The following is a 24,470-nucleotide window of genomic DNA, read 5'->3' on the forward strand; positions in this document are numbered from 1 at the left end:
ATCTCAATATTTTTAACCTTTTCCTTTTTTTTATTTCATTCAAATCTTTATAAAAGCACTTCTTTAATCATAAAAAAACATCTTACCTGTTTTATTTCATTATCTACTGTTAAAAATAGATCTAGCTTCATTCAAATTAGTTGCTTTCAATATTTTAATCGTCGAAATACAAAATTGAATTTAAAAATTAATGTATCCATTTGGAATAACTGGGCTGGAAAGGTTTAAATTTAAACTACAATATTATTTAGAAACAATAATAGTAAAAGTTTGTTGTAAACATTTATATTCTACTATAATAATAGATACTCCTATACTTTGATAAATAATGTAATAAGCAACATGTGTATATTTAAATTTAATTACTCTAAACACCATCTATTGGAAATATTACAAGAGTTATAGTTCAATAGTTTTGGCGCTGCTTACAACTAGTTTAAATTTTTTATTATACTTACGTTTGGTTGCCTAGGTAAATGTATAATTTTAATTATTTACTATTTAAATTTGTATATTGGCAGAAATACGATCTTAGTCATGTATATTTTTAAGTCAATTCAATTAGTTTATTTGGAATTATAGACTCTTTTGATACAGATCTTGTAAAATACTTGAAATTATGATTTTTTTTTGATATTTTGTAAATGAATCAAATTTAGTACCAATTTACAAATATTGTAACTTTTAATGGAGAAAAAATATATGAAAATATGATTTTTTTTATTCCAATTTCATAATTAAAGAAATAGAGGGAAGTGGAAATTATATAAAAATCAAATAGGTGATTTTTTGGTAGGTTCGTTTTTCTTTTTTAAATTTATTTTAACATACAATAAATTAACTAAATTTGGCGTAATAATATGTACTTAAACAGTAAAGTATCAAAGCTTCATATGTGGAAAATAGCTTTTTTTTTTAATTTAAATTCCTGCAAAGAAAGAGAAAATAAGAGTAAAAGAAAATAATACAACGGGGAAATATTCAAATTGACAGAAGGCATCGAACTTGCGGGGGTTCTCGTACAGAAGTTTTTTTTTTGCGAACATCACAATAATCATTGAAACAACATGGATATAGCGAGATGCATGTAACATGAGAGTCGAAGGCGGCAGCGACGACGACGGTGATGATGCAGAAGTAGAAGAAGAAAGAAAAATAAAAACAGACAGACAAAAAAAAACAACATATATTGTGCGCTAATATTCATAATAACTCTTTATACAATTATACACAGCAGAAACGTTTCTATAATATCCTTCTCTTAATACACATATATTTATAGATTTATATCAACGTAGAAGATCATTCACAATCTAACCAATTTCTATTTTTCTTCTTCCTCAACAAAACTCATTCATTTAAAAATATTCGAAATAATTAATACGTACAAATCAAGAAAACTTAATTAAAAAGAAGGGGCAAACAACAACAGACCAACGTCATTACGATTTTCCTCTTCTTTCAGTTTCTTTTATTTATATATTTTTTGTTTTATTTTTTTTTATATAACTTTTAATACCACAGCCCGCAAAAAAAAGAGAAACATACGTGAAATAATAATAATAATAGTTTAATGAACGAATCCGGGGGTAATAGTAACAATAATTACAATTATAATTATGAACGAAAAAAACAGAAAGTAATTATTACCGGAGTAACGAAAAAAAAAACGAGAAAAAATATAGTTGTAAAATAATTAAAAAGTAAATTGGGTTGTTTGTGTATGTAATGCAGGTATGGAACAATACGGATATTTTATCGGTAATCAAGTAAAATTTTCTAACCGAGTTTAATTGCGTAAAACAAGTTTGATTACCGACATCAATATGTAACAATATAATTTCTTAGATGAAAATCGTACGTACGCTTTTTTGTATATACATTTTTTTTATATAAATTTTGAAAATTTTCAACAAGAAGGCACAGGTTTGGTTTCGGATCCTTTTCGTTTTTGCTTTTCCTTTTTGTGGATGGCTGCTTGCTTCAATTGTCATTATTATTATTTCATATTTTTTATATATATATAATTTTTTTGTTTTCTAACAATACAAGTCTTCTCTTGGAGAGTTTCAGAAAAACACACAGACAAAGAGAGAGAGAGATAAATTCAACAAGTAATCATATGATGAGGGTAGGTGCGGAACGAAACGTGGCGGAGGATGTGGACGTGGGGATGGTGGTAAACACGGTCACTGTCACGACGGACAACACAAATATTACACAATAACAAATGTTCAGTATCTCGTTCCGTTTTGTTCGAGGGTCTCTTTAAGCGAAACAAAACGGATAAAGCGGCGGACGAACGGTACAGAACGCTACATTGTATGTATAGGCTGTGTATGTGTGTTGTTGGGGGGGGGTGTGTACTGATGGTTGGGTACTACTAGCAAAGGATGCCGCGGTCGATGGTGATGGTGGTCTTTGAGACCGTGTTGTGCGGCAGGTGTCTGCATGTAGTACCGCATTGTGCGCACATACAGTTGGCAAATGATCGTAATGGTGTGCCGTCACCGAAGGGGGATGGTTCGAAGCTCTTACGTTGTTGCTGCGACTGGGGCTGGGGTTGCTTGGAGACGACGCAGCAGTCAGAGGATTGGGGGGGCACAGCGGGCGTCGGGGACGCCGTCACCGTTGTCCCGTTGCATCTGGCGACAATCTGCTGCTGGTTGTTGGGCTCCGTTTTGATCTGGGTCAGAATCGTCCTCGTCATGGACAGTCTGGGCGTCAACCAGTTGTGTTGAAGCAGCTCTTTAACTGACGGCCTCTTCCTATAAAACCAACAGTAATTAGTAAAATTTCTGATTTTATATTACCATTATTTGTTTCAAATTTAATTTTGTAGATTTCCTATCCACTTTAAGTATAAGAACTGGAATATCGTGTCAAATGCCACTACTAGATCGAAACCGGAAGATTTTTCATTTCGAATGGAAATGTATATATTTTTAATATTTTCGTCAATTTGGCATGAGAAGGCAGTAGAAAATGTGCGCTAGTAATAAGACAAGTGTAAACTTACGTTGGGTCCAGCACGAGGGTGCATCTGATAAAGTCGATCGCGCTGCTGGAAATGTTTTGAAAGAGTTCCTCCTCAAAGGTGACGTCGCCTTGGCTGATATTGAGGTAGGTCTGTTGTTTGTCGTCTGCGCTGAAGGGGGTGAAGCCAGTGAGGAGGACGTAGGAGAGGACACCCACGGACCAGATGTCCGCTTTCAGCGTGATCGGATCGTACCGTAAAATCTCGGGCGACACATAATCCGTTGTACCTGCGGGCGTGAACATCATCATCAACATCTTCATCATCACCACCATCGTAAGTAAGAGTAAGAAAGTTTTATCATATTGGCTGACGCCCATTCCTTACCTAAAATGGCTTGTACTTGTGAGCCTGGCTCGAGGATTTTCGATACTCCGAAGTCGCACAGCTTGACATCGTCGAAGGACTCCGCGTCGGTGCTGAGCAGAAGGTTCTGCGGTTTAAGGTCGAGATGGGCGATGTGGTGGTCGTGGAGGAAGGATAAGCCGTCGAGGATCTGCTTCAGCACCTTGCGCGCATCTGGCTCGGTGAGGCACTCCTCTCTATCGAAGATGTGCTGCAGCTCGCCGCCGGCGGCCAACTCCAGCACGAGGATCACCTCCGTCGTGGTTTCGTACACTTCGTGCATTCGCACGATGCGATCGTTCGCCTCGCACATCCTCAGGACTGCTATCTCGTGGTGGATCTCGGGCAGTAAGTACGTCGAACCTCTGCGTTTCTTTATGTACTTTGCCGCGTAACTCACTCCGGTTAATTTGTGCGTCGCCTTCCTGACGTTCGCAAATTTCCCCCTGAAACAAAGAACAACACCATAAATATAAAATAACGAAGTGGTGACGACGATAAGAACAACAACCGCAACGCGACGAAGAAGAGGATGACCAAGAGACGCTTCTGGAGAAACGTTCAACATTACAAACTCGTAAAGATCAAGCGCCCAGGCGGCAATGAACTTGGCACAAAAGACAGGCCATCTGCATCTGCATGTTGTCTAAATCGCCCGAGGTTTCATGGCGGATGTATTTTTGGCACAGACACGCTATAAATACCATTACATACATTTACAATTTAAGCGCCAGGTTTTTATTGCTCCGCACGCTAAAACATTCGTAAACGATACAAATCTCTTTTTATTTACATTTCCTTCCATCCTTCCTTCCTGTCTACAATCGCAATATACTATTTTAAAGTACACTCGCACGAATAGTAAATCTAATATTAATTTCAACAATATGGATATTTTATTGATAATTTATACGTAATACAAAGACAAGTAGAAGATACTGACGATTTATAAAAAATCGAATAAAAACCTTAAAAAGTATCAGTTGAATATGATTTAAATATGTTAAAAGATTAATTATATCTTATATAATTTTGCAAGTACACTGATGTATCACTATGCGTGTTATGAGACTTAAACATACAAATAAATGGTAGCAGAGTTTACTAACAATTTATGACAATTGAATATGACTTAAGACAGTTACAAAAAAATCTTTTGATGAAAACATATTTTCAAAAACGTCCTCTGTGGTAAGATAGATACAAAACATCGTCTACTTCAATATTAGACTGCATTTACATACTAATATAAATTGTCATAAAATAATCATTACTATTTTGTTTTGTCACCATTATTTTTATGTTAAGTTTAAGTATTAATTTTTATTTGACAGTTATAAATTATGGTCCATATATTTTTAATATGAAAATGTGTTGACCTTAAACATGAATTACAATAACAAAAATATCTGTGTTTCTAATACTATAAAATATAATTGCATACTTGTTTTTTCTTAATTTTATCTTACATGTTATTATTCACATGTTGACATTAATTGAAACATTGATCGTATCTGTGATAATGAAATCCATTTTTTAAGTAATTATGCAAGAAAGAAAGGTTAACACACACCAACACCCAATAATGTTTATAACCATTCGAGACAATGGAAATAGTTGCGGACTATAAATTACGATAATTTGCAGCAAACCGACGGAGGTATGCCAACACTGGTGCATAATGTGCAAGGGGGCGGTCGTTTACCATTTTCGTATACACAGGAAGTGCTCGAGATTAAAAGACACACTCACACACTCATTGGATGTTGTAGCAGCACTTTAATTCTATTTAAAATTGAAGTAAAAAAAATATATATAGGCGACAAGCAAAATCTCGACGTGAACCCACTGCCATTAAGGAGCACAACAACCCACCGACACCACCAGCCTCAACACCGCCCTTCTTGCATCCATCCATTGACTCATTCCAAAGTGATTCACGAATTATTTCGAGAGCGGAAGCCGTCCACGACCGCTCAACATTCCCATGAATTACCCATATTCATAATGCATGTGCATCTCCAAGTAATCACCGATTTTAGATAAATAAAAATACCGCAATCGTCCGTTACTTTACCAGAATCATTTAAAAACATATTAGAAATTCTATTAATTACGTTCTATCGCTTAGTTTAAGTTGCTTATACAGTTAGATCAACATTAAAAAAATAATAAAATAAAAATTAAGCGAGGACAAAATTCAATTGATATATAAATGGAATTTGTACAGTATAAAATTGTGTATATTTATAGAGTTAATGCATTGAGACATTTAATTAATTGCATGCCTTAGATAAACGGGACTCGCGATAAGATTGATATAACTTTAAAATAGAAACACAATCGTAATTTACAAAGAAAAGGATACTGTATTTTTAGAATAGTTGTTGAAAACCGAACGTCCTTGAATGTTGAATCTGCAGTGCGAGCAACAAAAGTAATAACTGTGTTAAAGGATAATACGGGAGATAACGTTATCGAACGAAAGATAGTTATGAAAGTGTTTTTCAATATTGCTAAGAAAAATAATATATTTAGTTAGTAAGGATAATTATAGTTATCGACTGGAGAATTTCTATGAAGATATCATTCATTTATTGTGGTCTGCAAAGAATAATAACATAATTTGAGAATTGTACTTTAGGATAATTACGTCAACCATTGAATCAATGTTACGAACATATCGTGAATATTATTAAAAACAATAACATATTTAATGAGAATTGTTTTTAAGATGTTGAAATATTGTGTTGTAATGATAATTTTAAGAGAGATTACGTTATCGACTGAAGGATTATTATAAAGATGACCATATTGATGGTCATCTGATGCAAAAGATAATAATTTATTCAACGGATTGTGGTTAAGGACAATTGTACGAAAGATTACGTTATCCATTGGGGGATTGCAACGAAGATAAGATATAAAAGAAAACAAAGCGTTGAAATAGACGTGACGATACCCGAGGTGGAGCCACGATGATCCGCCGACACATCCTGCGGTTGCACGTTTCCGATTTCCGAAAGAATCGCATAAGATTAACGGAATTAAAAGAACAAACCAAATAGTAAATTGACTCTTACTTTGCCTGCATTATAAATTGTACCAAATACAAAATTGGCGTGTTATGCAAGAAGCAGCAGCAGGGTGGATGATAATTAAAAAGCCATCATAATTACATAATAATTCGCTCGACGGGGCGCCGTTACTTGCGACTAATTAAGGCGATAATTGCGTTTCGGAGTGTCGTGAAAAGCGAGAGTGAAGCATGTTGATTTGTTATTGTGGCCGGGCGCGCTATTCCTGGAGCTATTTTGGCACGCCCGGAATGCCGTATCGTAAGTAACTTGTGGAGCATTTCACCGTTTTGTGTGCGTGTGCATCGTTATTATGAATGAATGAAATGCGGTTTTGGGTGGAAGGCGGCGGCGGTGGAGATTGCAACGGCGTCGCGACGCTCGGCGTGGCGCCGCCGGTGCAACTGCAGCAGCCGCTGGACGTCGGCCAATTCACACTATCCCAAAACACGGAGAGCGAGAGAAGAGAGGCACACAAATACCGACCACATTCTTCCTCTGCAAGCAACCATCTAACGACCGTCCACTTATTTATAAATGCAGCGCTTCTCGCCGCAGGATTTATATGCACTCGCAATTACAAACAATAGGATAATTTAGAAGAAAAACAAAACAAAAAAAAGATTGTTTTCGCGAATAAAATTGAAAAATGTGTGCTTGAATTGATGTAACAAATGGTGGATGCGCCAGGCAATACAACTTAAGTCGAAATTGTCGTATCTCGATTTTCATATGATTTCTGTTTCTAAAGGTGCAACATGGAATTTTGAAACTAATTACTATACCTGATTAATACTAGTTTTTGTACTGAGATTCAAAGAACATCACATGTTTTTTCCTAGGTAGTGATTCAAAGAACTACAGTTCAAGTGCTAACAAATTATTACAATATTGCCATCATAATAATTACATCATAGTAACTATAATAGTATTGTAGAATTGGATACAAAAACATCCAAGTTACTTCTAAATTAGTTAACTTTAATAAAAAGATTCTTTCTTTACCGAAACGATACAATACAGAAATATAAAGAAATGTATATAAATATATTCATAATGTAACAGACATCAAAACAATTTACAGATGATTGAAAGAAAGAATAAAAGAAAATCGCATCATCGCACATTACTAATAAGAGACAACTCTTACAGTTCATACTGAGGTCAATTCAGCTTTCTCCGGGAATTTTCAATATAAGATTTATTCGCATACATATGTATTGACGTCAAACTATTGGATAAAAAAAAGCCTAAACACGTCATTATTAAAAATCCATGAAATAAATATAATTTCGCTTTAATTAGATATTAATATAATTGGATAATATAATAGGTATTTCTACTAATAACCCTAAACGAAAATTTCCACTGGATAGTAAATTCCAGTCGCGAAGTAATTTAGTGGATAAAATGAAATAGTCCAGCGCAATAACTTTAATATATGTTTAAATATGCAATTAATTGTGAATAAGATTGAGTGCTTTCTGTAGGTCGTAAGAATGCTCGAAATGCCGCAGAGCCGTACACCGAAATTAGTTGGCCCCGATTTTGTTTCGGGCACTGCCTCCTCCATCTCCTCCTCCTCCTTCAACTACCATCAACTGCTGATGATGATGATCATCATCATCATCTAGTATATCGCTGGGAACGAGCGTCGTCTTAAATGGATCCTTTGGCCACCGGTCAGGTATGCATGCGCGACACGACGACTTCTTGTTTTGTTTTGCTCGGATTAAAATCCGCACGCAGTATACAAGCATTCGCATACCGGGGTGGACCAGAGCGTTGCGCAACCCACGATAATATCCAAGAAAGCAGTCGTTGCGCAACAGAAACAAATCGCAACCCGAAAACAATGCGCCTAAATTCTATAACCACCCACAACCCTCTACTCCTCCTTGTCGCATCGATTGCAATAATAGAAAAGCGACAATCCTCTACAACAGCAACAACAAACGACAACAATAACGGGCGCTTAGATACAAATCGATAAAAACAATAATAAATTGTGTGCACGAAAGCGAAAGTACGCGGAGCGCACGTTTCCATTGCAAAAGCCAATTGCATCACAATGTGATCGATAATGATAATTCTGCGATTGAAAAGGTTGCCTTTGTTACGAATCGACTATTTTCTTGTACCACACTCTTTTTTTTTCTCTCACGGTCCAGTCCTCTCGAATAAAACACAACTTGGTCTTTCGAGACGAAACGTAAACAAAAACAAACCGAAATGATTGAACTGCACCCAAGATTCTCTACTACAGCGTAAAATCTTACCAATAAACTTAAAATTCATATATAGGACGCACACATAACTTTTGTTAAATTATGTAAAACTTTTTTTAAGAAAGTTAAACATTCAACGAGAGAAACAAAAATGTAGTATATTAAAGTTAAACTTGCAATATAAAGAGAACTACATACAACGAAAAAAAACTTGATTTTATGTATAAACAAGTTATTTAGATTATTTATCTATCTATAGTGAATTCGGACTGATAGAAGCCGCACTATGCGAGGTATTGTTATTTTACTTTGGATCATTCTCACTGTTTCAATTGTTAAATTTTGGAAGGAACATGTATTATACTCGAGATTTTCATTTTATGGAAGAGACGTTCAGATAATGGATGAGATCATTGTGGAAAAGAATTTTCCAAAATAAATAGCACGACGCGTCTCCTCCTTCCTTACAAAATGCTTAACATGACACGTTCCGCAGATTTATGGAAAGCTAAATAGGAAGCAGACATACATTTGCACCGTAATAAAATGTGATAATATAAAATAAACAGATGCTGAGGTGCACGGAGTAGTAGACTGGATCCGTTGTGCAGTTGTCGCGAAAACGTCCTTCTTTGAAATTGATTGCACGCCGGAGAGGCAGGCGTCGGATTTTCTGCAGTTGCCAAGGTTACACAAATAAAACACTGCATTAAATTTATACCGTCCAACTGTAACCGATCACAATATAATATGAAATATGACGACGGTTGCGTAAGCCGGCGGATAACATTTAGCGGTCGATTATTATTTATCAACGGATTAGCGGTCCAGTACGAAATAGAACTGAAGAATTGTATCCGAAGGATAACAATTAAGTAACATTACAAAAAAAAACTTACGCTCATTACATAATTGAATCATCATTGTTTTATTTTTGTCTCTTGCAATTATATGCATCTCCGATTATTGCACACGCTCTCACACCTCCTCCTTCCACCTCTTCGTCATCATCAACATAACAATCACAGGTTAAAACGCAGCCTTTTCGTATGAAATTAATCATATTTTTTTTTTCATTATTATTTCCCACCTCTTTCCTCCTCATTATGATAATGTGCAATTTATAATTCGTACCGAGACGTCCGCCCGCTCTGGCGCCTGCCGCCGCTCTTTCCTCATTGAAAACGCAATTCCAATGGAGAAGCAATGAATGGACGAATGAATGAATATGTTGATTCACTGTCAACGCGAATTGCACACGAATAACGAAACAATCATCATATCTGTTTCATAAACCGTCCTCCTTTGAGCCGTTGCCAACGTACACGAAGGAGCGTCAACCTCCACAAAAAAAAATAAAAGATATAACACGGGCAGATTTAATATTTAAATTGGCAATTGTTTCCGTACACACAAATATAGTGAACTTAAAAATGTTATAAGAAAAATCAATAAATCGTTCTATATTTTCTCAGTCGGAAGAAAATATGTTTATGTTTTTTAACTGAGACGTGACCAAAATTAATGGAACAAATCAACACAAGTATTATCAATGTTGGCAAAACCTATTAGCATCATTTGTAAACCCATAAATTCCATGAGGAAACTCAATCAATTTACATAGTTAAATGAAATAAATAATTATTGTAACATAAAAGAAATTCCGCTATTTTTTTGCTAACTTTTATGCTTTTATTAAATGAAATAATTCATTAACCTAAATGTCATAAATTTGACAGTTATCATTTAACAAACATTAGATTGGATTATACTATCGTTTCTCAACCATTCGTTTTGACGAAAAGTGACAGCTGTTATAAATTAGACTAGTGAGGGTCGCAAAAAAATAATGTCAGATCAATTCTGGTTGTTTTTCTGCACATACACATTCTTCGGGGGGTCGGAGAAACTTTGTATGTCCAAAAGAAGGTCGCAGATATTTTTATGACCAAAATAGAGTGCCGAACCAAAAAGTTTGAGAAACACTGAATTAGACAATAATCAAGAAACTTCTTTAATACAAGAAACATTTGAAAATCACGTTACAAAAAGTTAAAGATGGGTGATACTGTATTTTACATATATTTAGGAAGATTAAATTAAACTATTAATATTTCTATACACTCGTATCAAAACAAAATGATAACAGTTCTTCTATGAATATGCCTATCAACAAGATTCCTTTAGTACAACTCATTTGTTTTCTAATTCTAAATGGATTGCGCTACACTTTCTTATCAGATAAGACCAATAAAATAAACTGAAAATCCCCGAATATTTGTTCGCAGAAAATAATAATTAAATTAAACGAAAATTTCGTGAAATTATCTGGTAGCGCCAAGGATCCGTATTGAAAAACCATAAAATTGATTAATCCAAATCAATTTGGTAAATTTAATGGCAAAATTTGGACCTTGACAATAAACGAAATGGGAAGACATCGTAATATTCTTTGGTGTCTCCAAGGATCTTATTGAAAATCCATAAAATTGAATAATCTTAAAACATGAATTTTGGAAAATTTATTGGCAAATTGAGGTCCTTGGCTTTAAACAAAATAGGAAGATTTCGCGATATTGTATGGTAGCACCAAGGATCACAGCATCTTAAAAAAAAAATGATTATTCGAATTACACAAATTTTGAAAATTTCCCGAAATTCTTTGGTGCACCAAGGATGCCAACACCTAATTGAAAATCCATAAAAATTGCGTAATTCAAACGCCGAGTAACATTGCAATGTTGAAGCTGCGACCAAAACAAGATAGTTGGATATTTTTGGTGTAAGAAAACTTCCAGTCTCTCATTTTATTTATTTTTTTAATTCGTTCCAGAGGAGCGAAATAGAACAAAGCCTATTACAAATATACATGCCCCGGCAATAAATTTAGAACTGTCCCTCGTGAAATGTCAATGTCACGGATTGAACTTGCCGGAGGATGAGATTAGTTCGGGCGCACAAAGCGAGTAAGTAAACAGCATCAGCATCATCATCAACATCTTCTTCATCGCCTTTTATAATGCATAGAGAGAGAGTACGTATAAATAGAGAGTGGTCCCGGTCACGGAAGAGCGGGATGCATTTCGACGGGCGCGTCGCGACGCCTAATAATTCAAACGCTAATCACTCAGGAGTCGGAGTCGCTCCCGACGCTTATTTATTTGTTCATCCGGGGCCCCCAATTAGATATTTACAAATTGATCCCAAAGCCCCAGCGGGAGCCACGGTATTCCAAAACAAAACCGCCCCGCGCCGGAAATAGAACTGTGTTCCCCATTCCCATCTGATCCGATGATGCTCGTGTCCCGTTGTTGCACCAACAACACAACACCTCCAAAACAGAGGTTGCTTTTTGCACGCTTGTTTGCTTGATTGATGGATTGCGATTCTTGGGTGGTTCGTGGATTGCGTTTTGCTGATGGTGTCTCGTTTCGGTGTCACCTTACTCGATAAAAAGAAAGGGAGGAGAAACTAACTTGGATCGCAGAGAGAGGACTGGAGGACGAATCCGATACAGGCTTGCAGCATCGAGAATTGCTGCTGCTGTTGCTGCTGGCACCCACACACCATCAATTATAACACTCTCATTAATGCACATTCACATGCATATACTTATACACACAAGCATGAACATCGAACACAAAGCAAAGACAAACAAATAGATCCATACTTAATGCACAGCCTTGACTCGCGACGCACCCATATTTAGTCAAAACCGAAGAGTGCTAATAAAAAGAGAGTCAACACATTCACCTGGAAACAACAAAATCCGCAACCTTTTATTCAGTTTTAGACGGTACACAGTAATAGTGAAACGTCTGCTACTTGAGCGGCTGCAGCCAAAAAGTTCCTGTTTTATAATAATTCTATATATTTATTTTGTATCTTTGAGGAAATTACCGAAGTAATATAAATATTTTCAATTCATATTGATTTTTTAACTTTTATTGAAATAGTCTCAATTCTTATGACTCTTCACTGAAATACAAAGATGTAAACTAAAAACAAGTATTCATTACAATTGATACTATTATTCAACTAATCAAACGATCATAAACAAACGTATACTGTTGGTTACGTAATACGTAATGTTTATTAAAGAGACACAACGTTTGAAAGGTTTGTGAACATCTGATCCAAATAATCAATCAATAGCAATGCAATTCAATAAGTCACATAAATCAAATAAAACACACTTAATTAACGTTAATCGAAACATACAGACGAAAGTAATCGATGCCGGTCATCAATCAATGAATCGCATTACAAACCCGATGGGTAAATAAATTTAATTGAAGAGGAAGAAACAAAAAAAAAGGAAAACAAAACAGAAAAGAAGAAATCAAAAGCAAACAAACAAAGAGTAATAAATTTTGTGGAAACCAAAAACGTATCTTGTTATATGTTAATGCGTGTATATAAATCCGGAGTGATGAATCTACGGACAATAGAAAAATAGGACGATAAATAATAAATCCTCCGTATTATTGTTTTGTTTGTGTTTGTTTGTTGATTTGTTGCTAAGCTCCATAATGAATTTGTTATATAAATACGTCTTTTCGTAATCGATATTTATTCGCGGCGGGGCCCCCACGCGGCGCTCGCTATATTATGTAAAACGCCGCGCAGACATCCAAAAGCGTGCTGCAAATTTATTCAAATCGCCATTAATTTCGTACATAATAACGTCCATTTTCCAATTTATCGCTCCATTCTCTCGCGATTTTCGCGACGTCCAAAACAGAAAACCAATTAGAAATTTATTTAAACAAAAAAAAAACGACAGCGTAATAACATCAACAACAACATCATCATAATCCCTGAGATTCTTATTTCAGGACCCACGCGGAAAAAGACCGTTTTTGGAAACGCTCGATTGAATGTCGCAAAAAAATGACACAGCTTAATGTTAATAACCATAATTGGTTGTTCCGTGAGATTAAAGCGGACCACACAAGATAAATATTATTGATGGTGTATTTTTTTATTGTATTTTCTCAAACTTTTTTTCACATTTTTCCTAGTTTTCACAAAGTGACAGTTGTCATTTCGCAATCCTTTAATAAATTGATGCCTATGTGTCGTGTCGAATATATAAAGTTCAGAATAACTGCTATATAATATTACTACCAATACTTAATACAGGTATCCCCCGACTTACGAACTCCCGAACTTACGATCAAAATTTTAAAAGCTCTAACTTGTACTATCAGTTTTGTTGAATTTGTTTCTTTTGTCGTTTTTTATTAAATAATTGTGATGTTTCAATGTAAAATTATTTGTAAGTAAGTATTTCGTTTATTTTAATCTATTTTTGAAATGTATGCAGTCAGTAATATGGAATTTAACATATATAAAAGTAAAAACCATAATAAAGTGTGATAAGATAAGCATATTTTGAAATTTTTAAAATTCCCCCGACTTACGAACAACTCTTTGGAACGGATCAAGTTCGTAAGTCGGGTACTGTTTCCTGTACTGTTGCTGGGCGGTTGTTTCATTAATAGCCATAGATAGTTATTCTATGCACTACCTAGTAATTCTATAAATGACCATCATTGTAAATAAATACAGGTGAAAAATTATAACTTGAGGAATAATTGGTAATATAAATATTAAAAGCACTCCTATAATTCTATTTATATTTGAAACAGTGATACTTTGTAGCTCAATTAACGAAATAACTAAACCGAATAAATTTCCACCAAAATTGGAATGTGAAGCAATGATGCATCTATTGTTGTTGAACCATTAATTCGTGGACTTACGTTTACGGATTATGGTTCTTTTCCGCGAGATTAAATTGCCCCCAAAATAGCGAAGAAATAGAGAGAAAGGAGACATATGGAATTCCAGAGTGTTTGTGTATAGAATTCTGCCTTACAAAACACGTCGTCGGACTGATGCTGGTGGTGGTTTATTTCCGTCCTCCGCCGGAATCCGAAGAATCCAAAAGCGAATTTATACTAAACGATTATTGTCCGCATCGTTATATATCGCGGCAGCAACTGCTGCTGCTCATTCAGAGGATCACCTCTCCTCGGGAGGGCCAACGTCCGAGCGGGTCCGATAATAACGAAAAACGTCGTGAATCCGGCCTTCGACCAGCTGCCCTTTTTTTGACTCCCATTTGCCGACGTCTCATCTCATAATCTTTTCCTTATCCTTAAATATCTAATGAGCAGATTCTTATGCTTCTCTGAAGCTCTGATGCAGTATTAACCCGGCCATTGAAAGGATTTATGCTTGTGATATTTGAAGCGTCTATTCTATATTTCTTTAAGAATCATTTGCTGCGTGCTCGGGACGAGAAGTAAACGAGGAAATATTTACAAAACATGCAACGGCGTTTGTGTAATCTACGGACTGACAAATATGCAATTAGCAATTAGCGCGACGCGATCGATTTCTTCTTCGCCTCTACTAATTAGACGAATCGCGATAATTGAGTTCATTAAACCCCTCAATATCCATCGTCGACCATCCACCAACCGATTCTTGGGTGCTCGACTCAACTTTTGTTAACGCATCCGCATCTATACATAAATGAGAATCAACTATTCTTCTTCTACCTGGTTAGGTGGGTTAGGATAGGTGGGTAATCTCGTGTCGCTTAATCTGGCGCGGATCGCGATTGCGAAATGTCAATGCCAATTTTAAACTCGAATGCTTTGGTTGCGCGCCTTATGCACTACACTCTACTATGTACATACTACATACAAATGAAGTAAATACATAATGCGCAAAGGACGTGTATATGAAGATATAAATGCAAGTGCGTGCGAGTGTGTGCGAGCTTGAGGTATGGAATTTCTGGTTGGTATTATTTTGTTTCATTTTGCTGCGTTCTATTCCCGGCGAATTCCACCGCAATTAGTCTGCAGCAACGGCTAATTGCAGTTTATCGGTATGCGGCTAAGCTAAATGCGTTTGGACCGAGATCAACTCGGAACGCATTTCGCAAATCAACGGTGATATCTTCCACACGCACTCATCTCCTCCACCCTCCAACCAATTCCATCTTCTTATTCATCGACACTTCAAAGAGAAAACATCATTTTCATAGTCATCGCTGCAATTCAAGTGTTTGCAACTACAACCAACTAACAAATTTCATTACAAGATGATGATGGCATTGCGTGAAAAGGCCAATTCATCCTATGCGTAAAGGTGCCACCACACTTCATACGATCAGTGAAGTCGCGTTTGCACTTATAATTATATTATAAGGGAAGTGTATAAATATCAGATGTAGTGTGGACATACCTACCACATAGACAATTCACAAACTGAAAGCTTTACGTTCAAATATTATATAATCGCAGAACCCACGTCAAAGAGGAAACATCATCTTCATCAATGCAATTTAAGCACATACTTGATAAACTTGGTAAAATGCCAATTCATAGTGGTACGAGCACAATTTAGACCATAAGTAAAGAAACGCTTGCAAATTATATTGAAGATGTGCTTCTTCTTCTTCTAGATGTGGTAACGTTGCACCACTTCATCGAATTCAACTCATAAAGTGATAGTATTATATACAAATCTATGATATAATCTATTTTTCAAAGAAAAGTTCATTCAAAGAAGAAACATCATCTTCATGTCCATCAATGAAATTCAAGTATAACAATGAAAAAAAATCACATTATGCGTAATGGTGTGACCACAACAACTTTGATAAGTAAATTCGCACTTATTCCATATAAATTAATTCAATGCGCACTTCCTATTATGTTATACGAGACGCGTCCACACGCTATTCGCTATTATCAGATGGATATGTCAATAAAATATTTAATTTAATTACAAATAAAAATGTTGATCCTACGTGTATTGTATGATAAATGTTTAAATATGAATATCGTTTTTTTTTTCAAGTTAAGAAAAAACGATGTCTATGTAAAAGCTCCCAAAACAGACAAAATTGTGAAAAACAGTGGAGATAAGACTTTGAGCATGCGGAAAATTATTATCTATATACATGCAAGGTCTGCGTTTATCATGGCTCAGGAAAACAGCTTCCATGCTAATGAAATATGTTGCATACATTTGTTGATGCGTCCACACTATATGCGATAAGTGAACTAGTATACTGTAATACGAAGAACACGCAATGCTATAAAAGTATTTTCCAAAGGTGCACGCGCCACTACTTATCAAATAGTGTGAATCACTACATCAAGAATATATTTTTAATGTAATAACGCATAAAAAATTCCTAAACCTAAAGCCATTATACTACTTTGTTCGACTTTGCCTATCGGGGAATGAAATTCTGTACGAAATTGAGTTCAGAAAGCGTTATTGAAACAGTATCAGAGTTAAGAATACAAAATCAGTAATCAAATCATCAATAATACCTTGATTATTATTCACTTATAACAGTTTAAAGGACAATGTTATTACCTCTAAATCTTTAGAAGATCATCTAAAACATAGTTAATTAATATACTTCATCTAATATCTTTAATAAAATCTAAAAAAAAATATTTTAGAATATTCCAAGAAGTAAAAAAGTAAGTGCCGTTACGTATAGTTCAAATTGACCTTTAGTTGTATATAAAAAAAAAGAGTATCAGAACGATAGTTGGTCTGAGATATTGCTGAAAACGTGCAGTAATAAGAAATATAGCATAACACGTTGGACCCTATAAGGAGACGAAACCGAAGATGATGCGAATGTACACTTACTTCTTTGTGCCTCCGGTGCAATGCAAATTGTAATCTCTGAAAACCACTATCCGAACTGCACAATTGCCAACGTTATCTACGTACAAATGTGTGTATATGTATATGTGTAAGTGTGCGAGCCACGCAACCATAACTTCCTCTTCCTGCTGATAAAGGAAATTCGCAGTCGGTCTTACGTGTTTGCAGCAAATGAACGGCATATGGTTAGGATGGATGAGGTCGTGTTTGTGTGCATGTATGTGTGTCTATGCAATGGAAATCCGCTACTCTTTATCGCCATTGTGAACTGCCCGGAATCATCGACACAATAATGGCTTCTCTTTTCGAGGATAAACAAATATAGACAAAGCGGTACATTTCATTTGCGGTCCTCTTCCAGTTGCGCTCGTCTGTTATTCTTGCGGTGCTAAATGGAATACGATGGTGGATGTGTATGTATGTATATGCATTTATGTACACACAGCAGCAGCAACAACAGCGAGTTATTATAAAGAGAACAGGAACGGTACCGAAAACGTTATCCACACAACAATAAATAATGGCGAATTATTTGCAACAACAGAAAACGAGGAAGATGTGGTTGCTCGCCACGCGAACACTACAACAACAAAAAAACGTGTAATAACACTACATCTCATTGTACATTGAATGTAAATTGTTGCGACTCCACTACTTTCAGAGAATCCATTCAAGAACCATTATGTTTTATAAATAATACCGACTGTTACCTCTCATCCCGGAATCCCATGGTTCGACCAGCAATGGCACAGAGATGCAAAAGCAATTTACGTTTTCGCAGCAATCTTAATCTGATTTCATCTTGGTTATTGCTAAATCAAATCCCCGTTGCTTTCACCGCAATTCCTTTTATTACATCTATTATAATTCAAAATAACAAGAAAAGGACATAAGAGTAATTTAATTCTATTTAAGTAGTGAGAGTGAAAATTTAACATATAACGATTGATATAGAATTTTTAAAAAACTTTATTTTATATTTCACTTAAGTGTAATGTTTCATTTTAAACTAACATAAATTGCATGTAGTTGTTCATAACGCTATTGGCGAATATAATAAGTGATTATTCATGGTTTTCTATTGGAATTGCGAGAATAATACACTGTTGGTGTTGCTTACTAAAGCCCATAACTGTATTCCATACGACCACACTACATTGAAAATGCCTTTGCTAGTAGTTTTGTTATCCAACGATAGTTCTGACCTACCAGCCAATACAGTTTTTTAAATGTTCGCTGATGTGTTTTATTTGTATGCAGAGGACAACTACATATTATACATATACGCATATTGCAATTCCTCGTCATTCAAAGTTATTGCGCGTATCGCAAAGGTGACAAGAGTCCATTTTAGCAGCGTTTCTCAACCTTTTTTTCCGCAAAACACAACATATTTATTTGTAGTTGCATAATATACAATTTCAGCTTCGCTTTGACACATGGTGACAGCTGTCATTTCACGACTCGTAGGTTGAGAACGTTGTCCTATAGAAGTTAGTTCAAACTCATGCCTTTATTATTCCCATTTATAAGATATTATTAGGAAATACAGTCCGGTTGTCCACAAGTGCAAGTTCGGTTTGTTATCGATAGATATGATGTTAGATAAGATAAAGGAGACTCCAAACAGACTACCTAAGGTTACACGGTTGTTGTTTTCATCTTTGATGTTTATCCGGAAAAACCTATCCGTCAAATCAAGCATATGGATTAATTTTATTTGTTTAACAAAGCTTCGAACACGTTTATAAATAATTATTTATTTTGTTCGTTTCGAAGTCAATTTATTATTATTACTGTTCAGGGCATAATGAAAAATGGATAGAGCAGAAACGGAACCGTTTTAAAACGTGCAAGGCCACAGGGCGCGGTTTTCCGTGCGCCCGTCGCTCAAAATACAACGCGGATAGAAACATAACAATAACAAAAAACATTAAAAAAAAACATACACACTCGATATAATGATAATGGCTTCGGTAATAAGAATCATAAATTCGAACAAAGCGAGAGAGAAGAAAAAAAAACATGATCCGACAGAACAGCGAAACGACACAACAATGCAATTAATACTTTCAAATTTGAGACCATCGACAACTCGGATCTAAACAACAACCATTCATTGTTGCCTTAACGACTCTCAGGCAACAGCATATTTGACACGCCAATCCGTATTACATACATGCATCGCGATATGTCACATCTGACATTTAAACTCGTTACAACAGTTAACATTCTTATACGCAATCCGCACCCAAGCAACAAAGTGTATTATCCGAGAAGGATTTGCTCAATGATGTATCGTGTTTTTTTTTAAAATTTATTTTAGAGGTATAGGAAGCAAATTCTCTGGGAAGTGCATTATTATTAGACTTCGGTTCGCGCAAATCACACAATTTCGTAACCTTTCCAGAGTCGTGCAACTAAAAGAGAGAGAGAGAAAAGGAAAATTATATAGTCACTTAATAATACCCCGGGCGTTACGCAATTAACCTACATATAACGCCATTATATATACGTATATAAGTAAACATATAGATATTTCTTTATTTTCCGATTGCATTGAAATTCGTGCCGAGCGCATTGTTCCGCCGTTTTCCTGAAGCGTGGAGGAACAAGAAGGTTTTGTAAGGAAAATGTGAAGAAAACTTCTTCGTATCCTGGAGGAGTCGGACAATGCACAATGCACGGCAATCTCGCGGCTCGGAATGGAATGGCTTGGAATGGTTTCTCAAGTCGGTCCCCGTGAGAAAGGTCGTCCATTACGGAATCATAATTACAATATATAATAATAATAATACTAAAACTAACAACAAAACCGCATCAACAACAACAGCAACGGCCTGTGATAATGGCGACTCCACGAGTTCGCTATTACCACACTTCACTGACACCCGCATTCCAGGCAATGCCATTGACTAATTTCCATTCTCTTTAAAACCCGACGACAATATTTGCGGTAAACTAAAAGTCGAAATGCTGTATAATAATGCTGCATAACAATAGGTCTGGTGCAATTATCATGATTACGGAAGATTGGGATTGTTCAGGAATAATGATAATAAACCCACGCCCGCATTCCGCGCAAGGCCGTATTATCCGACGACTCCCGAATCGATTATAATATGCACACAATGACGAACAGATAAATATTAATTAGAATTCGCGACGACTTTCTAGTATAACTGTAGAGGAAAAATAACATTCACAAATGCCGCACACGAGTTTATAAATAATTATTTTACTTGCGGCAATTCATTAATACACGGTAAAAACGATAAAATTAGAGAAAAAAATGCAACAACAACTAATTAACAACAGTTAATTGAAAGTCAAAGGGATAATTCTTATTAAATGCAATTGTCTACACATTTACAAAGAAAATAACAATTTACACACAGCGTTCACTCTAGGTACATTCGATATTACGTACATTATTTTTACTTCCGATATAACGTATATGTTGGAGGCTATTCATAAAGCATTAATTTTGTCTATTTGTTCAAATCACTTTAAAATAAATATAACATTATTGTTTTTAAAATTTAATCTGATTGCGTGGTTCCTAACATATGATTCTGGTTCGAGGCCAAAGTGTACGTTCGTTTGAACATGCATACGTTTGTTAAAAGGAACAGACAAAAAATAATATAATGCACGCATTTTAAAGTACGTTAACTAAGAGTTTACAGAATATAATTGAAATGATGATCAGAGAAAAAAGTGAAACTGGAATTTTCATTTAGTGTGTTTGTTCAAATTAGTTGGAGCTTTATATCTTTGTTGATTTTATAACTCACTTTAAGATAAATATAACATCATTCTTTTTTTAAGCATATGATTCTGGGTTTGAGGCCAAAGTGTACGTTCGTATGAACACAAAGTTAATTTAAATGTACGTTAAATGAGAGATTAAGTATATTATTGAAATGATGAGCAGAGAAAAAAGTGAAACTGGAATTTTCGTTTCGCAAGATTGATCGGTCGTTCCGATGGAAACGTGCCCGTTTGTATAGGTTTCTTTCCCGTAATTTATGATCCGAACACCTCTCCTCCTCCGCCTCACCGCGTGACCTGAGAGACCTCCTGATCCGCGCGACTTTCACGAAAACAGACAAAAATCCACGAAAGAGAGACAAACAAAAATTGGAAATGTGTGGCTGGCTGACTGATTCAAATTGTTGACAACGATCGCGTGTAATATCATCATCTTCGTTTTTCGAGCGGAAGACATCCGTTAAAACATTGTTAACTTTCGACAATTATAAATCATTTTGGTGAACAATCTCAAGCCTTCCGGCATATTACCTTTCCCCATCCACCATTCAAAATGCATTACTCAACCTTACAGCCTAATACTCATTTTTGCAATCGTGTAAAAACAAATAATAAAAATTAATATCCGTTACTTAAAATCCACTCACAATTTCTAAAATACAACGTTTTTCAATTTCTATAAAATGAGTAAAAAGATGCATTGAAAGTAAAAGAAAGAGAATAGTTTTATTTTGTCATTTAAAAACTACTTTTTTTTCTAAATCTGTCAAAAATTGGCAACCAACGTGGGACCTCGAAACTCTCTAAACACATATAGTTAATACATTTTAGGAGATTGTAAACATCATTCGTCATTAATTATAATATTTTGTATAATAAATTTTAAAAAAGTTACTTTATACATCTTATTTCATCTTATTGTTTTATAATTACTACGAAAAACTAACGATAAACGAAAAAAAAATCAAATTAATAACAGAGAATTGCATATTGTTATTGATACATTATATCATAGCTTCGTTTATTATATGAGTTATTGTATTAATAAATAATGACGATAATTTATTGCATACATGAAAACACACAAAGTGTTATTTAATAATAGATATTATCTGCATTGTATAAGTTCAGTGCAGTGATTAAAAGGTTCTGATAATTATTAATTAATTATTATCATTGAACAATTTGTCTTTTATGTAAAAAATATTTGAATAATTTCGAAATTTATATTATATAAACTTACTCGTACAGTTTGTAGTAGGCGCGCAATCATTGAAACGTAATATATTTACCTGCAATAAAGAGAAATAACGTAATTAATAATACAGAATGAAATTTTGATCCTATCACCATATGGCTTTTAAGAATTAATACGTTGTGTGTTTATGAACTGAATATACTTTCAACATATGCAAAGAAAATTGACCCGAGTCTGGAGATACAAACAAACTTTGTTCTGTTATGAAAGAGTAACGAAACAAAAGTTTGTTTATTTGGTTGAAGTAGAAAGCTGAAGCGCATTTAAAGGGTCCTAAGGAGACAAAGGAAGATGGAAAATTATGCGAATGCAGAACGAGTGAAAAAAAAGAGTGGAATGCAGAGTTTGTATTATTGTCGCGAGTGGAAATGTAATTCGAGTGTTGTGTACAACGTGTATTGTATTATACATAGCCCAGGAGGAGTGGAGGCAAGGCCTCCTTAGTCACGCAAGGACATGCAAGTCGAGAAACAGAGATCGAATAAGAGGGAGAGAAAAGGAATAACGTTATAATGGAAACGTGGAGTGAAAGAGAGAAACAGAGTTGTAAAAACGGCATTCGACAATATCGCTCTCCTCTCTTCAACTATTAAAAATAAATAATCGTCGTCAATTAAACGCTATTACAGGAGTCAGCAACTCCGGACCATCTGCGAAACAACAACAACAAAGAGGAAATCGCACATTTCTTTCTTCTCGTGTTTGTTTGACGCACAAACGACGACGACGACGAGAAGCGAAACAGTCCCGGTTCACATTTACATCGTTTTCATATCGCACAACCAGACATATACGTACAGACGAGAAAAGATTTATTGAACTATAAATGGTCAATTAAGCGACAATTTCGCATTTTAAAGAGCCGGTATTAAATAAAAATAATAACAGCATTAAAACTGGCCGCACCCGCATTCATTTTATTTATTCATTCATTATTTACATCCAAAAACGCTTTGTTCTTCTTCCTGATGTCCAATGTCTTTGACGTAAAGCTCTTTTGTTCATTATCCACGAACTGACTGTACGAGCATCATCATCGGTAATTGATAAATACCAAAAGTATAGGTTTCTTCTGCAGATACAGCGTGCAACTTGAAGGATGAATGGCATCGTAAATTTTGGCATGTTTTCGCGGCACACTTCGTTTAGCGAGCGCATAAAATGTTTAATGGTCCGGAACGAAAATTGACCCGAATCCAAGAGCGGCGTGTCGTGCGCTCCGTCGTTCTGAAGGTACAACGAATGCGCCTCAACCATTAGAAAGGTTTCGATAACAATTGATCAAAGTTCAGGTCACACCAATAACCTACATTTCCGATATTGATTAACTGCACGGCCGCGGACCTCGTTAAATACACGACAGTAAATCATTTTGCGTAACATAAAAACAGAAATATGTATCCATCGATCATTAAAAATTAACGATTACATCAAAGAATTTAAAAGTACAATGAAGTCTCAGTTAACATTATAAATATTAACATACAAATTGTCGTACGCTATGCGAATGTACGTTAATCGGACGGTGAATTCCAATTTTACTTTACAAGATACGTTCGTGCAAACGTGTATATGAATGAACATCAATCACATCCATATACATATTTCAGTGAGATGTTATTTTTACCTAAAATAATAAATAGCAGCAAAACTAAATAATGTTAATTATACCAAGTAAATTGATGTATTTAAGTATCATACGATAAAACAAAACAACTATTTATTATTTATCGTTTTAAAGCAATCTTTGAGACATTCATGTGTTGACAATCCTAACATATCAAATGTCTTCTGTAAAGTAGGTTAATTGTCAATAATAACATTCATAACGATCTTCATAATAAGTCAGTTAGACAGAACTAAATTGCAAATACTGAGATACGTTTTCATAATCTTAATTAAGTTTCAAATATCAAATTGTTAATTACAATATAGTTTAAATATCAACCACAATCAATTACTTGATCTATCAAAATTGATTATAAATCGAATTAAGCGACATAAAACAAATGGAATATAGGTAACATAAACGTTGG

The 24,470-nt window shown here is 35.1% G+C and overlaps 1 protein-coding gene across 1 annotated transcript in view; it reads right to left on the minus strand.

The window, feature by feature from the left end:
- Positions 1 to 1,640: 1,640 nt before the first annotated feature.
- The window catches only part of LOC108568978 (death-associated protein kinase related-like), a 42,681-nt gene continuing 19,851 nt past the window's right edge, over positions 1,641 to 24,470 (minus strand). The window contains exons 2-4 of the mRNA XM_017930335.1: positions 3,365 to 3,828; positions 3,020 to 3,266; positions 1,641 to 2,768 (exon numbers count right to left, since the gene is read on the minus strand). Of these exons, the coding sequence (XP_017785824.1) occupies positions 2,384 to 2,768; positions 3,020 to 3,266; positions 3,365 to 3,828 (1,096 nt within the window). The 3' untranslated portion in view covers positions 1,641 to 2,383. The remainder of the gene's footprint in view (positions 2,769 to 3,019; positions 3,267 to 3,364; positions 3,829 to 24,470) is intronic.

Source organism: Nicrophorus vespilloides, unplaced genomic scaffold (genome assembly GCF_001412225.1).
Source record: "Nicrophorus vespilloides isolate i.1.1-1 unplaced genomic scaffold, Nicve_v1.0, whole genome shotgun sequence".
Classification (NCBI taxonomy): Eukaryota; Metazoa; Arthropoda; class Insecta; order Coleoptera; family Silphidae; genus Nicrophorus; species Nicrophorus vespilloides.